Source organism: Stegodyphus dumicola, chromosome 6, assembly GCF_044657685.1.
Source record: "Stegodyphus dumicola isolate Sdum_Otavi_A_Nest chromosome 6, ASM4465768v1".
Classification (NCBI taxonomy): Eukaryota; Metazoa; Arthropoda; class Arachnida; order Araneae; family Eresidae; genus Stegodyphus; species Stegodyphus dumicola.
This window is the reverse complement of record NC_140773.1, coordinates 39,592,951-39,609,104: the sequence shown is the minus strand read 5'-3', so window position 1 is coordinate 39,609,104 and position 16,154 is coordinate 39,592,951. Positions and strand designations below refer to the sequence as shown.

Genomic DNA, 16,154 nt, shown 5'->3' with positions numbered 1-16,154 from the left:
CAAAATAATAGCTCTTACCTGGTTCTTGATCTTCTGAGCGTCTAAAGAGAGTAATTGAAAATTACTTAGCTTTTAATCCTTTATTTGGCACATTATAAAGAGGGGCAATTCATTTGACAAGATACATCTTACACATCTATCTATATTCTAAAAAATAGCTAGATGATTCAGTTCTAGAATAGAAATAAATCAGTTCTGAGTTCTATATCAAATATGTCATATATCATTAATGACAGGGGTAATCGAGAATGACCTGGAACGGTCCTTTTGCACTCAAGATAACTGCACTCATTTCTGAGTTTCATTGCTTTTCTTTCTTTGCTGAGTTTCTTTGCACTCAATGATACAGTTATGTATTTTTTTAAATTTTACTTGATGATTTCAAAATTTATCTCATATTTATCCAAGTATTCTGAAAAATTCCTACCTTTCTGTAATTAAAATATAATATTTAGACTTACCACCGCCTCTCCAACAATACTTGAATAGCTTGAAGTTGCACTTTCTTTATAGCATCGCCATTGGTTCCTGCCCCTGATTCTCCACCGACCTCGACTTCTAGCTTACTTCCACCAGCTCCCCTCAGTAGTTCAGCCAGGGTAGTTGAAAACAAATCATATGCTAAAGCCCTCTCTGTGGGTATCTACCAGGAACACTCACTGAAGAAAAGAAAGTCTTTGCTGACTTAGCGGGAATGGTGATCGTTATTAAGAGTGCAGGCTTTCAAGTAATACAGGAAGTTCAGCAGTTATCTCAAATAAATCAGAAAAGCAATTCTACCACTAAACATAATAATGGGGAATAATAAGAACACAGAGGCGCCTATAAACTTAATAATTTGGATTGCTTGCAGCATTCAAAATAAATTATATGAATTCACCGACTTCCTTCATAATAATGATATCGACATGCAATGATTACCGAGACGCATGATAATCCAAGTACCAGTCTCAAAGTAATGAATTTTAAATGCTACAGTTGCAACAGAATGAGTCACCGAGGTGTGGGGGGTAACGATTTACGTGGAAACCTCTCTACAGACTTGCCTAATCAAACAGAATAGAAATCATGGGCAGGAATAGGTTGCCGTTTCAGTCTACCTTCCTTACTATGGGAATATTTACTTTACTTCCTTGAACAATAAGCCACATTTCTCCTTAGATGAGAATATTCTAAAGGATATTTTATTCACTAACCTGCGTGTGATCTTAGCAGGCGACTTTAATGCGAAGACTAAAGAATGGCACTTCAGTAAAAGAAACAAGAATGAAAATCATCTCAATTTCTTAAATAACTATCCTGTCTACATCTTCGCGCCAGAGGAGTTCACTTACCTGCCAGATGACCCAATTAAAGGCGACATCTTAGATTTGATCATCACCACGACCTACATCCCTATTTATTTGGAAGTTGTAAATGATCTCAGCTCAGATCATATGCCAGTTTTCGCAACCCCTTAAAGACAATCAAAAGCCACATAAGATCACTGATTGGAAGCTGTACAACCGTATTCTGACCGAGAACGCTCCGCCTCTTACGTCGCTTAGATCTACGCTGGATATTAAACTTGCCATTAATCAGTTCACTAACGAAAATTGAGTTAACTCTACTGCAAAGATAATCCCAGGAAATCATTTTGTCGGAAAGCTTCCCCTTCATATCAAAGAGGGGAATAAATTAAGAAAAACTTGGCATAGAACTTGGAATCCTACCACAAAAAAGGCGTTAAATAAGCTAAATAAAGAAATTAAACAGCTGATCTTACACCTTAGAAACTATATGTGGGACGAGAAACGCATGAATTTCAACGAACCAGACAATGCTTTCTGGTCCTTTGTAGAAAACTTAAAAGGAAAGTCAGGCGTTAATAAGCCACTACGCGCAAACAATAAGATTATTCTTACAAACAAAGAGAAGGCGAACGTTTTTGCGAAACACTTTGAAAATCAAATTAAACCCAACGAAAGTCCTTGTGACTTCGATTTCGCTTATGACGTCAGATATGCATTAATGAATGGCTAAATTCGCTGGAAGATCTGGGAAACTGTATTGAGCTTACCACTTCAAAAGAGATCCTGGACGTAATAAGAAAACTCAAGAACAGAAAAGCCCCTGGATATGATATTATCATGAATATGGCTATACGATTTTCCTTAAACTATATCACTAGGTACACCGGCATTCTGAACGCCTGCTTAACTGATATGTATTTTCCGCAACGGTGGGAAAAGGCCAAGATGATTGTTGATTGTTTTACCTAATCCGGGAAAGGGTACCTGAAGGCCAGATGGCTTCCGACAATAAGTCTTCTCGTTGTTTTATGGAAAATTTACAAACGCATCATTTAAAACAGAATGCAGCATTACTTTGACAAACTTCCGGATGAAAAATTTGGTTTCCGCAAAACTCCTTCGACTTCCAAACAGCTTGTGAGATTAGCAGAATATATAGGTAGTGCTCTGCTCAATAAGCGGAACGTGGCAATCCTCATGCTAGACGTGGCCAAAGCTTTTGACCGCGTCTGACATGAGGGCCTGATTTTCAAGCTTCGTAGCCTCAATTTCTCTAAGGATATCACCCTCCTGATTTATTCATTTCTCAAGGGTAGAAGTTTCCACGTCTCCGTTGGAAATGACATCTCAGATACTAAGAAGAGAATTAATGCTGGAGTCCCACAAGGGTCAATCCCCGGAGCTATTTTATATTTATTCGACTTCCCAAAGATGGGTATGGACTGCAATTACTTTATGGAATGGTATGCCGACGATGCGGTGCTTGCCGTATAGTCCGTCTGCCCGAATTTAGCTGTTAAGAAACTACAACATATTATGCCACAGATCGAATTTTGGTGCGCTAAGTGGTGTATCTCCATAAACGCGGACAAATCTAATCTTCCTATTATTTGAACGAGGCGTCCTGCTACGCAAATCACGGAAAGTCGTAAGCTTTTCAACGTAGGAATTCCCAGGGTCCGTAAAGCGAACTATTATAAATGGGAAGGACATAATAAATCACGTAAGCGGTAAGACAATAGGAGGTATCCAAATTCTTACCCCTCTTATCAATTCTAATTCCAAACTCAACCTTAGAAGAAAAAGGCAGTTGTACATTTCTGTTATACGGTCTATTTTTACGTATGCGTCTCCCGCCTGGGCGGCTATCAGAAATAAAGACGTTGATAAACTCCAGATTACGCAAAACAAGCTAACAGACACATTCACGAACGCGCATTATCTGGTTTCCAACAACACCTTTCATAATGATTTAAAAATTGAGACGGTACTACATCGTATGAATACCAATTTTTTCAGAAAGGCTCTGAAATGCCCACACTTAAAGAAGCTCAAAGTTTTTTGATTATGTCATCCTACCCGAGGACAGCAAATTGCGACCTTTAGCGCTCCACCTCACTCTAATTTTACCCCGTAATGTTAAGGTAGCATTTGTACATAATGTATATAGCTTTTTACTATTATCTTCAGTTTATTTATTTTATTACTTTTATTTCAATTATCTCATTTTACTTGTATTTACAAATTTTTTTTCTTCATAACGAATTATCGTGAAATTTTATTAGCCTTCCCATGGTAAGGCTTTGTTATGGCACTGTCATTTCACATCGCCTCTACACCATTACTGATTTTGTACCATTACTGATTTTGCTCTCCCGCACTACTCCGTCGTGTCACGCCTCTCATGTTTTGCCTTTCTCAAGCTTTGTGGCTCTTGGTCGCCTTCCACCTTCCTACACCTTAGATTTCTCAACTACCGGGTCGCATATCGTAAAGTCATGTGCCCACTGGGCGATTCTTCACAAGCTGGAAACATCGCACTTCGCGCGATATGCCAGCCATAAATTTTTCGGATGGGATCGGATCAGTTCGTCTCTCAAGGTGGTAGCAATTCGTACAAGTTTATTCTTATTCTTCATCATCAGTTGCAGTTTCTCATGCCTTTACCACCCTTGGTTCCCCACGTCATGACTCACATTCTGTTTCGAAAGTGTAAATATTCAAATACACATCCGTAAAAGTATTGCTTATATTTAAAAATTAAGGTGTAAAAGCTTGTAGATATTTGCGTCTTTGTTTCTTCATGGCAAGCATTTCTAAGAAGAAGCACACTTAAATTCTCAAGCAAGATGTTTGCAAAGATCTTGATCTATTTACTTGGTGACTTGTCCACCAGATACAGAGCGTGATCTTGTGTGGGTGGAGAGAAAGTCTCGCAGTATGAGGCACAGGGTCCCGTGTTGACCAATGTTTGGAACGCCTGGGTGTGTCATACTGGACCCACTTTTCATCACTGATGAATACTCATTCAAATATGGATACATTGCGGTGCCGAGTAAGCAATGACAAACAGGCAGCGTCATGCTGTTGCTTGTTCGCATCGGGCAGTGAGTGGGGCACCCACTTGCTCAGCTGGTATGCCTTTCCTATGCAGTGCAAATGGAGTCTGATTGTTTCATCAGATAAGTGGAAATGTGCAGCAAGCTCATCACATGTTTTGCTACTGTCACTCTCTATGGCTGCTCTCAGGGCTTCATCGTCCAGCGCTTGTGGCCGAGCATGGTGCATTACTATGAGACATATCCCCTGACCTGAACTTCTGAAACCATTGCCTAGCGGTTCGTTCGTTAACAGCATCATCCCCAATGGCCTGGAAAATTCTGTGACTTGATTCTGCTGCTGAAACGCCTACTTTAAAAACATACAGCAAACAACTCCGAAGAGCGCCTTTGACGCGTCCATTTCAATCAGTTGCTGTGCGAGTTATGTTTGAAGTACCGATGCAACGCGTTTTTATATTCTTGGTCAATGTCCTGACTCCCATCCTAACCACTTCATCACTAGGCTTGGCGACTATTTTTATGTTGAGGTTCTCTCTTCCAATGTCAAAGGGGCTTCCAAAGGGGCTTTTTTAACGTTTTGTGGGTTACCTTTATTTATTAAAAATCATTTTCTTCGCACTTAAACCATAAAATTCGATTCAACAGCATTATCACAAGTGTTTAAAAGAGCATTAGAATCCTTAGAATTTCCGATACACAGTCTCGCGCGCTGGAGATAAAAACTTTTTCCCCGTACAGTTTTGCCATTGCTCGCTTTGAAATCTTTGAGTTTCTTAATAAAAAACTCATAAATGCTTTACAAAATATCGAATAGATAATAAAACAAAATCCCAATTTGGACTTCGGATGCCCCTATTCAAGTGGAGACGTACGCTATTCAAAATTTGATAGTTACCATTGTTTTATCACAATGCGAGAAACATGTATACACTTATGCAGATTCTTCATTATTTAATTTATTTAAATATAATACAGAGGTCTATTATTTTCTGGCAACAATTTAAAAAGTGATTCGCCGTTTATAGTAAATAAACGCAAAATGCCAAAGCGAAATTAATAGCTCTTTTGTGCGAATTGTCACTTTGGGCTAAAAAAAACCATCTCAAATCTGTAAGCTTGCACAATGATCTCTCAGTACTCTGTCTAAATACACTGAGCCAGTCTCAAAACTATACTGATAATCTCTCCGGTCTATGTAATTAATTCGCGTCTGCCGAGAAATTTTCAGCACCTTCGGTTTCTCGAAATCGCTGGAAGGAACACACAGTTATAGATATATAGGAACAATTACCGTTGCACATGATCGGGCCTAAATGTCGCCACTTTTGGAGACTTTTGGTGATTTCTCGCCAAACTGGCGAGACAGTCATTTACCTCAGTGTTATATGGACTTACACCTATAGCGTTATTTTTCCATCGATGCTTCTCTTCCTGATTGATCTTCTCCTTTCATGCTACATTATACAAGAGATACTACAGTTTACACATAATTTCACTAAAATTGTTTACATATTTTTACGAATTTTTATACATAGGTAGATGATTTTAGTGCAATTATATACGAAATTACTGTAAATTTCTGTGTAATGTGACTTTAAAAATATAGACAGAAAAGCTATGCATGAAAATTAAGAATACAGGTCAAGTCCATTTAGCACTCAGTAAACGGCTCTCTCGTTAATTTGGCGAGATATCGCCAAGCTGTCAACGGACGCCAGATATGGTGAGAAATCTCCCAGACTGTCGCCAGACTTGGCGACCATTTGAGTTTGCTTCCTGAATCACCGTAATAATATTGTCATTGAATAAATGTAATTGATTACTCTATTAGCTGCAACCGTAATTCAACCGTTATATTGCCATCTAGTAATTTCGAGAAGCAGGAAGTACTAGAAATAGCTGTGAAAACTGTGAACAGGTGAAAACTATATAAGGCCGCAGAGAACATCTGCTCCCAGTAGTTAAGAAATGCCTATACCCCTTTATCGACAAGTATTGAAAGCTGAAAAGAAGAAAAATTTTACTTACCTCGCTACTATACGTTCCATAATGACGTATGCTTCCCCAGCTTGGGCCTAAGCTACTGCCCCGGATATTTAAAAACTACAATCTATACAAAGCCGCTATTTACGGATTATCACAAACGCACATTATTATAAGTGAAGCAAATTACTTCACGAGGATCTCAAAGTAGATCCGACCGACAAATTCCTGCAGAAATTGAACGACAATTTCTTTCACTCAGCTAAGCAATGTGATTATATGAACTTATTTAATATGTTCCATTACAACATTCTAAACGAGGATCGTTTTTTAGCACCGTAAGTTGCCTTTACCTTAAATGCAATTTAGAACTTTCCCAACTAATTAGTCTGTGCATTAAATTTGCAGTCACATACTTACAACACAGCGATACTTCAAAGTTAAGCGGCACTCAGTAGAGACAGACAGCACTTAGGACGGTGACTCCTATGTGACTTTTTGTGTACATATTTACAGCTGAAATTATTATACTCAAGATTTGTATATTTGTACATAGATATTCTAGACTGTTACTTGCATCATTTTATCATGTTACTTCTCTCTTTTATTATATTGTATTTTATGAAAATTATGACTTATCAGTGATTTCACCTTGGATAGCTCTATATCGATGTGATGCTTCTTGCTTTCCACGTGACAAAGGTCGCACCCTTTGCATTCAACATCCTCTCCTACCGGTCCATTATTCTGCATTCAACTACTTGCATCGCTCCTAGAAGCAAATGCGTGGTAATGGTCGGAAAAAGAACCCAGGCAAAATGTGCAGGTTATTCACGGCCTACAGTGACAGTTGGGGTTGGAGTGCTGCTCTCAGTTAAGCTGCGTTCACATCAACGCGGTCACGCGTTAACCAATCAGGAGTGAGTTCAGAGGCGTCATTTGCCGAATGGCCTCAGACCGCGTAAGTTGACTTAAATTTTTGGGGCTTGACGCATCAGTTTCAGGCATCTCATTTCAAAAGTCCAGTTTATACCATGGTTTTTAAATGATTGCACTTTCAAAAATTTTTCTTGATGAAAAAAAAAATGGTTAAATGGACTAATCTTAATAAAAATTCCAGATAATAATAAAATTCATATGTTAATAGAATAAATAACTTTATAAATTATTTAAAAGAAAATTCTCAAGTTTATTAGCAGTAATAATCCTCAATAATCAACCATAAATGATATATGGTTCATAATTTTTACAGAATAATCTAAAGCAATAGGTTGTTGCGAGAAAATAGTGATGGATCTCGAAATCCCAAATTTTGAATTTTTCTTAAAATATATCTACATCAATTTGAGGTTGTTCTTGCTGACTAGTGGATAAAACGTTGGCATCTTGAGTTAAAGATTTTGAATTCAAGCGACGCCAGGAGAGGTGTTGTAATGGAGTTGGTATTTAGAAAAATACACTCATGTCCATAAATTAAGGATAATTTGGAGTCACGCGGAAATCGAACTCTAAAATAAATATATCACCTGTAAAATCACTACACACATCTTCAAGAATCAAATGCAAATTTCAGGAAGTAACCAGATGACACCGATGGTACGTCACAATGACGAGAGTGTAAGAGAGTGATATATAAAGAATACAGGCAAAAAAGTAAAATTGTTCGCAGGCGCTTTATAAGCATTTCAGTGCAGTAACCGAATAGTTATGACACAAAGGACGCATTTGGATGATTTTTTACGTGGTAGAATTATCGGCCGTCTGGAATGTGGGCGTACCCAACTGGAAGTATCAGACGAATTTGGAATTGCCCAGAGTGTCCTCTCCAGGTTTTGGCAACGATTCCAAGAGGATGGTAATGTGAGTAGACGTTACAGCACAGGTCGCCACAGAGTTACAACGCCGAATGACGACCGGTATGTCGCAGTTACTGCCAAAAGAAACAGACGGAGCACAGCCTCAGACCTGTCTCATCAACTCTCTTCAGCCACTGGTACGAGAATTTCAAGGCAGATCGTGTACAGACGCTTAGGGCAGATTGGTCTATATGCTCGTAGACCTGTCAGATGCGTTCCACTTACTGCAACTCACTGTCGCCTGCGGTTAGCCTGGAGTAGAGAGCATGCATTGTGGACACCGCAACAGTGGGCTTGTGTGATGTTTTGCGACGAGTCCAGGTTTAGCTTGCAGTCTGATTCTCGTCGGACTTTCATATGGAGAGTTCCAAGTACCCGTTACCACCAAGAAAAAGAAGAAAAATTTTACTTACCTCGCTACTATACGTTCCATAATGACGTATGCTTCCCCAGCTTGGGCCTAAGCTACTGCCCCGGATATTTAAAAACTACAATCTATACAAAGCCGCTATTTACGGATTATCACAAACGCACATTATTATAAGTGAAGCAAATTACTTCACGAGGATCTCAAAGTAGATCCGACCGACAAATTCCTGCAGAAATTGAACGACAATTTCTTTCACTCAGCTAAGCAATGTGATTATATGAACTTATTTAATATGTTCCATTACAACATTCTAAACGAGGATCGTTTTTTAGCACCGTAAGTTGCCTTTACCTTAAATGCAATTTAGAACTTTCCCAACTAATTAGTCTGTGCATTAAATTTGCAGTCACATACTTACAACACCGCGATACTTCAAAGTTAAGCGGCACTCAGTAGAGACAGCACTTAGGACGGTGACTCCTATGTGACTTTTTGTGTACATATTTACAGCTGAAATTATTATACTCAAGATTTGTATATTTGTACATAGATATTCTAGACTGTTACTTGCATCATTTTATCATGTTACTTCTCTCTTTTATTATATTGTATTTTATGAAAATTAAGACTTATCAGTGAATCAGTGAATGACTTATCAGTCATTGAACGACACCGTTACGGTGGTGCAGGAGTGCTCGTTTGGGGTGGAATTATTCTGGGTTCCAGAACTGACCTGCATGTTCAAATTGGAACCATGACAAGCCAAATCTATCGGGACGTCATTCTGGAACAACATGTACGTTTGTTTCGGGGCGCCATGGCTGCACAATTTGTGTTTATTAATGACAACGCCCTTCCTCACCGTGCAAACATCGTAAGCGAATGTCTTCAATTGGAGGATATCACCCGTATGGACTGGTCAGCCTTCTCACCGGTCTTGAATCCAGTAGAGCACGTGTGGGACATGCTTGGCCGACGAGTTGCAGCCAGTCAACCTCCTCCTACATGTCTACCGGAACTTCGGAGAGCATTTCTTTTTGAGTGGTGTAATATCCCCCAAGAACAGATCGATAATTTGATACTCAGCATGCCTAGACATTGTATGGACTGTATTGCATCGTCTGGGAGACATACAATGTATTAACAATCATACCAACCATGTAATATTGATTTTTTATAAATAGGTTTTTTTTTTTTTTTTTTTTTTTTTTTTTTTTTGTAATTTGCTCCAGGGAGAAAAAATCGCTAATTGTTTTAATAATATCAAACATATAGCATCTTTTTTTGCTCTTTACCTTTTGTTTAATAAATAAACTTTACAAATAAGTCAAATTTGTTTTGCTTCTAACTCTTCCTTTGCCTGATTTTGCATTATCCTTAATTTATGGACATAAATGTATTTAAAGAAAATATTATCGCTAGTTTCAGAGTAGCTCAGATGCTTCTTCAGTTTCCTGAAGTTGAAGTGTGAAAAGCATGTTTATACGCAAGATACCTTAGCGGGGAGGTAACACGCTTATGTAGAAAATTCAGGGAAACTGTATTGCGGGTATTGCCTTGCTATTTCCTACCTTTGATGATGGTACGAATAGACCATTTTTTTTTTATCTACCGCGACTTTTTTGGGGGGGGCGAGACACAAGAAGCTTGCATTTATTTTTCGTTCCATTTCATTCATCATTCATATAAACTTAATTTTCGCTGGGCAATGTGTGCATTATCCTTCTTTTGACAACGAGCCTGTGTGACTACTATGATCTGATTCTATCTCGGCTGACCGGAGACTAGCAAAAGCGATACCGGTTTTAGTATAAAATTGCTGTTTCGTATAATTAAAAAATTTAGTGAGTTCTGAGTTTTAAATGAGTGGTGACGAGTAAACCATTTGTTAAAAAATTTAAGGAAACTGTTATTTATACAGAAAAGAAGCTCGCTAGTATGTAGCTGATTTTATGGAGTACTTCTACGCATTTTAATGGCTTCTTGTTTTGTTTTTATTCTTAGCATGCATGACCACTTTTCGAAAGGTCTAATCTTGATGATAATATTTCATTAATTTAAAGAACTTTTGCATGCGCATTAGGAAATTTGCTAATTGTGGAGTTCAATATTTAACGCAATTTCAATTTTTTTAAGTTTAATTTCAGAAAAAATAAAGTATTATATAAACTTACTTCAATGAGTTTTAGATAAAAGTGACTTTATATAATAGACCTTTAGATAGTGGCTATTCATTAATATATGAATGACTAATTGAAGTAATTATTGTTACATTCAAGCTAAAAAATATGTATATAAGGCAGAAACTAAAATATTTTTTAAATTCGTGTTGTTTATTAACTTAATAACTGCTTTTTTTAAGTGTGAGATTTAATTTAGTAATGATGTAAATGCTATATATATTTAAGCAAAATATACTTTTTCATTGCATTATTTAAACCAAATCAGGGTAGTTTATTTGAGGAAGCATTTAAGGGAAGTTCATACACCATGCAAAAGCATTTATGGTATTCTACCCATGAAACATTTACTCTTCAAAAGCGAATCATGCAATTAGGATTTTTTTAATTATCATTCAAGAAAATTCGTAAATAAATTAAATTAGATATATACAGCGTTTGATATATACAACGATCCTTTTCTGGGGTATGCTATTCCTATCTTACAAACGATTATTTTCTGCGATATTCTGACAAAAATTAGTGTTCTGCTTTCGAATAAATAGTTCAATGAGGCTAGAAATTCATCGAATTAATGTGAAAGTAATTAAAAGAAATCTCGTTTCGTTCAAGCGCATTTCTTCAATTAAATTATTTGCATCTCCTTGCTGCAGTCATCTCCCACATATTAGTATAAACCACTGCATTCTGCTTCTCTTACACAATATAAGAAGTTAAATAAGTTTTAATCGAGCAGAAATAAAATCCATTTTAATTTTAAGACGTAATCGCAAAAAGTAAAAATACCACACGTTTTTCAAGTTTCCGATATGAAGCGCCATCTAATGCGAGCATACGACAACTTTTAAAGCGAAAGTTACCGTGTGAACTGACGTACGCGGAAAGCGTTTTTTTCCGCATTGCCGCTTTTCGCACCAACGGAACGGACCAGTATGAAAGCAGCTTTACTGTTCTTGCGAGTTGTTAGTCAGCATGAAATGTGATTTATACGGGTTAGCGTTTTCTTTAGATGCGCTTTACATTGCATTGTGTTTAACTTTCTTAGTTAGTTTGAAGTGTAACTGCTGATTGTACTCTGTGATACTGTGAGCACCTGTACGAGTAATTCTGTAGGAAACTTCAGAGCTTTGAATTTTTCTTTTTATAAAAATAAATTTTGTTAACATATCATCGGCATTCAATCTATTACGAACCCGTACGCAAGCAAAAGTTTTCGTGTCAGAATTAGGGTTGAATGCCAGTGACACGAGCGACTGATAAGCAACTAAGACAGCTTGTAACTGCATATGCTACATTACAAGTAAAGATGGAAGGGGACTTCAACTCCATTAAAGAAGAAGAGATGAAAGCAGGAGAAGAATCCGTTAAAAAAAGACGGGAGTGGTAATGACTCCGTTAAAGAAAGATGTAAGCTGTTCAAGAAAAAGATTAAAGCAGGCCAAAAGGAAATGAAAAGAGAAATTTCCTGTATAATAGAAAACAAATTTGAGGTTACGGAAGGCAGAATTGACTCAGTTGAAAATAAAGCTAGGCATATTGAAGAAAGAGTTTCTTCTGTCAAAAACCAAATAGAAATGAAAGTTTCTGCTATGGAGAAACGAAGAGTTTTTGCCGTCCAACAATGAATCGATGACAGAGTTTCTGCTGCAGTCGCCAAAGAATTTGATACCTTAAAAAACTACATAGCGACAGCATGAAGTAATTCTGAGGGTTTTAAATTTTTACACGTGCCTGCTTGTCCGTCTTTGAAACTATCATCAATATATGATGGTAAGACCTGCTGGCAAGTGTATAAGACTCAATTTCTGTAGTGGAGGAAGCAAATGGATGGGATTCCCAAGCTAAGGCCTGTCATCTTGTCGCTTCTGTGTGAGCAGACGCAGTGGATATCTTTTAAACCCTTAACGAAAACCGAAGGTTAGGCTTCGAAACCCTATCCCGTGCTTTGGGGAGAAATGTTTAAAAGACTTATTAAAATCCCGTCAACCGAAGCTCACGCAAACACTCCAGGAGTTCGCCACGGATGTTGAAAGACTGGCTTACCTCGCCTTTTCAGCGTTTCCGACAGAAACAAGTGAAATTCTCTCCTTACAATACATCAATGGCATCCGTGATCCTGAAATAAAAAAGGCTCTACGAATTGCGGATGTCAAAGAAGGAGCCAATGTTACAACCATTCAGAAAGATTTAGCTCAATAGTTTAAACATGAACTCGTTTGGACGCCATCCTGTATTACCCTCCAGAATGTGTCTGGTGATCAAATCGAACCCGAAGGGAAGTTAAATGTAAATATCATGTTTGGAAGTGCCGCCTATTATCACACGACATATGTGGCAGATATTACCGATCCCTGCATACTCGGATTGGACGTTCGAAGTAAATATAATGTTTCCTTTGTGCATTCAATCCACTACAAACCCGCACGCAAGCAAAAATATACATAAAATTCCTAACAATATGCTGACCAACAATCTACGACTCTCGTGAAATGCGAGACTGTACAGAAAACTAGCAGAATGTTGTACAATGGAAAGTTCTGCTGCAGTCTGTGAGGAATAAAAAAGTTAACTGCCAAGGAAAGAAAGAAAGAAATTTAAGAAATTTTGTACAAAATAAGAAATTAGGAAATTTTGTACAAAATCTTTTGAGATTCCGAGTTATGAAAAACAGACGGCAATGTTTTGTGATCAGATGATGAAGGAGTTAATAAAAGCATTCGCAAGAACAAAACGAATGAATGAATTTTATGATTGTATTTATAACAACTATGGGAAATAAGAAATGAAGGTAAAAAATATCAAATTATGACAGGGAAAGAAGGCATGAAATATTTTAAGTGCAAATTTAATAAGTCTCGCGCTACTTATTTGTTTTTGACCAAAGGATTAGTTAAGAATTTTATGATTAGATTGATTAAAATTCCCATGAGGTTCTCGAGCGCATTTACATATTTTATTTTGAATTTTAAGGTCATTTTATTGCAAATGAATGACTGCAGCAATGAATATTTTAGGTATCTGACAAATTAAATAATTATCTTAAAATTTTCAAATGCACTCACATCAGGGAATATGTATTAGGAGATCTATTCAAAAACTTATTCGTTGTCTTTACTTAATATTATCACATACCTGCAAAAGTTCCTTAATTCTGAATTAGCTTTTGATAGCTTTCCTCTGTCGCCGATATTACAGAATGACATGAAGGCTCTGATCCAAGGGAAAAACGCCTGCCAGGAAAGAGCTTCACCAAGTCGGCCGATTTCGTTCACCAGCTTATCTAGTTTTTGCCTCTTAGGATTGTCGGCTTTTAGTCTTTTACCAAATATAAGCGACGAAATGTTATTTGACATACTTGCAGTTAACAGCTCTGTAACTGCAATAGGAGATTCATGATGGTCTTGTATACTTTGGAGCAGCTCTAGGATCTCGTCCTGCAGAAGATTAATACTCATTAAATGCTTTTTCAAATCTTTAAAGAGAGAAATGAAATTGAGAAATTTTAAATATTTTTATATTACATATTGTTTTTTAAAATTATAAGAATATTTAGTCCGTTTGTCTGGATCAGATTTAAATCTTTACTATAAATCAATAAGTTATTTTATTTTAGCACAAGCTTGTAATAAATTTTCATACGTGCAACAATGCTTAGTCTATTTAATGTTAAAAAAACTCACAAACTTCACATTATTTGGAGTGAGTTTCAATTCAGCATTCCATATTATTGTACTGCAACTACTACTAGCTACTATCACTACCACTAATATTACTGCTAATACTTCTATTGTTGCTGCTATTAAGGTTGCTGGTATTAATAATATTTATAATAATAATATGATGTTAGTTTGCAGTATCACAACTGATCAACCGCGTCTTACATTAAGCAGAAAGTTTGAATATCTTCATTTATTCGTCAACATAATTTTGCTCTTTTTCCGAATGGTATACGTTTATAACTACATTTCATATTATATTCCATACATTCGTGGTCTCAAGCTCAAATTGCTTACAGGCCGAATGTTCGATCTGAAAGCAGCTAACGAACCAGAATATTATTTTAACAAAATTTGAAAACATTTTCAATAAAGAAAAATATTTACACATTTTAAATTTCGCTTAATATTTATTAAAACATGTATAAACAATAACATAAATAACAGAAAGATAAAAAAAATTAAAGGTACTTTTCCGTTTTGCCGGCGCAAGCGATAAAGTCGCCAATAATGGTACAACCGATGCCAAACGGAATATTCTCGCTGGTAACCTTTTACGCCTCATTTTCAAAACAAGTCGCAGCTTTTTCTTATCAGATTGATTGTTTATTTCAGTAGTGGTTTATAATTACATAGAATTTTTATCAGATAGTTAAGTTTTATGTCTAAGGCCATTTTCGGTAATTAAGTCAATCAGGATGCAATCACAGCGCTTACCCGAAGCCGAAAATATAGAAAATGTAAGTCAAGGGTTAAATTCATCAATTCTAATGAGAATGCATTAGCGAAGTAAAGCACTGCAGCTTTACATAATTTCTGAGTAAGCTATTCGTACGAATTGAAATATTTCTTGCATTTAAACTTGTGTTCCAAATTAAGATTTAACTTGAAATTAATGTAGATAATTACTAGCATTAAATTTTTGTAGAGTAGTTTACGTGAGATGAGATCGCTTGGGGTCACGTGATATGAACCGGCGAATCAAGATGTTGAACCATGAAAGCATAGTAAATTCTTAAATTAATGTCTTTTTACAAATTTACTGTCTTTATTTATTGGCTTTTTATAAAATTTTAAGCGATATTAAAATGTTTATGCCTTCAAAAAAAGAATTCTTAGAACTAACATTTTTTTAAATATTTTTTATGTGTATACTGTATGTTGTCGCCAATAAAGTCTGCTTGGCGAGATTTGCGCCGGCCAAACGGAAAAGTACCAAATTAAATTTATATTTATTTTCTATCTGAAATTTGAAGATTGGTACCTGTAAGAAATATCTACTGGTTATCCTTTCAAATTCAAATATATTTGCAGGTAAATATTAAATTTCAGACTGACATTTATTTCAGTTAATTATGAGATGTTGAATTAATCGATAAGTTACGTACTTTAAGTGAAAAAGAGTAAATTTCAAAATTCTGATGCTTCACTAACGGCAGGCAAACTAAACTAAACCGATTGTATCAACGTGAGAAAAGCTCACACCTCACAGAATCACGGTGTCTGGTGCACAAGCATACAGACAAAGCCCAATTTGCTCATTTTATCACGTTTTCTTTCAATAACATTCGCGCGCAGAAGTTCAGCCCATACCTTTATATCTCTCAAACTACTATAAGCGCCGTCTTGGCAACAAATGCATAGTCGCAATGTACTCAAGGGCGGTATAAAACTGCTTCAGAGGTCGCATATGGC

At 36.6% G+C, this 16,154-nt stretch overlaps 1 protein-coding gene across 1 annotated transcript in view; it reads right to left on the bottom strand.

Moving 5' to 3' along the window:
- Positions 1 to 14,360, bottom strand: part of LOC118179738 (cytochrome P450 18a1-like) — a 38,069-nt gene extending 23,709 nt beyond the window's left edge. Inside the window, exon 1 of the mRNA XM_035348906.2 lies at positions 13,876 to 14,360. Within this exon, the coding sequence (XP_035204797.1) occupies positions 13,876 to 14,198 (323 nt within the window). The 5' untranslated portion in view covers positions 14,199 to 14,360. The remainder of the gene's footprint in view (positions 1 to 13,875) is intronic.
- Between the last annotated feature and the right edge of the window lie 1,794 nt (positions 14,361 to 16,154).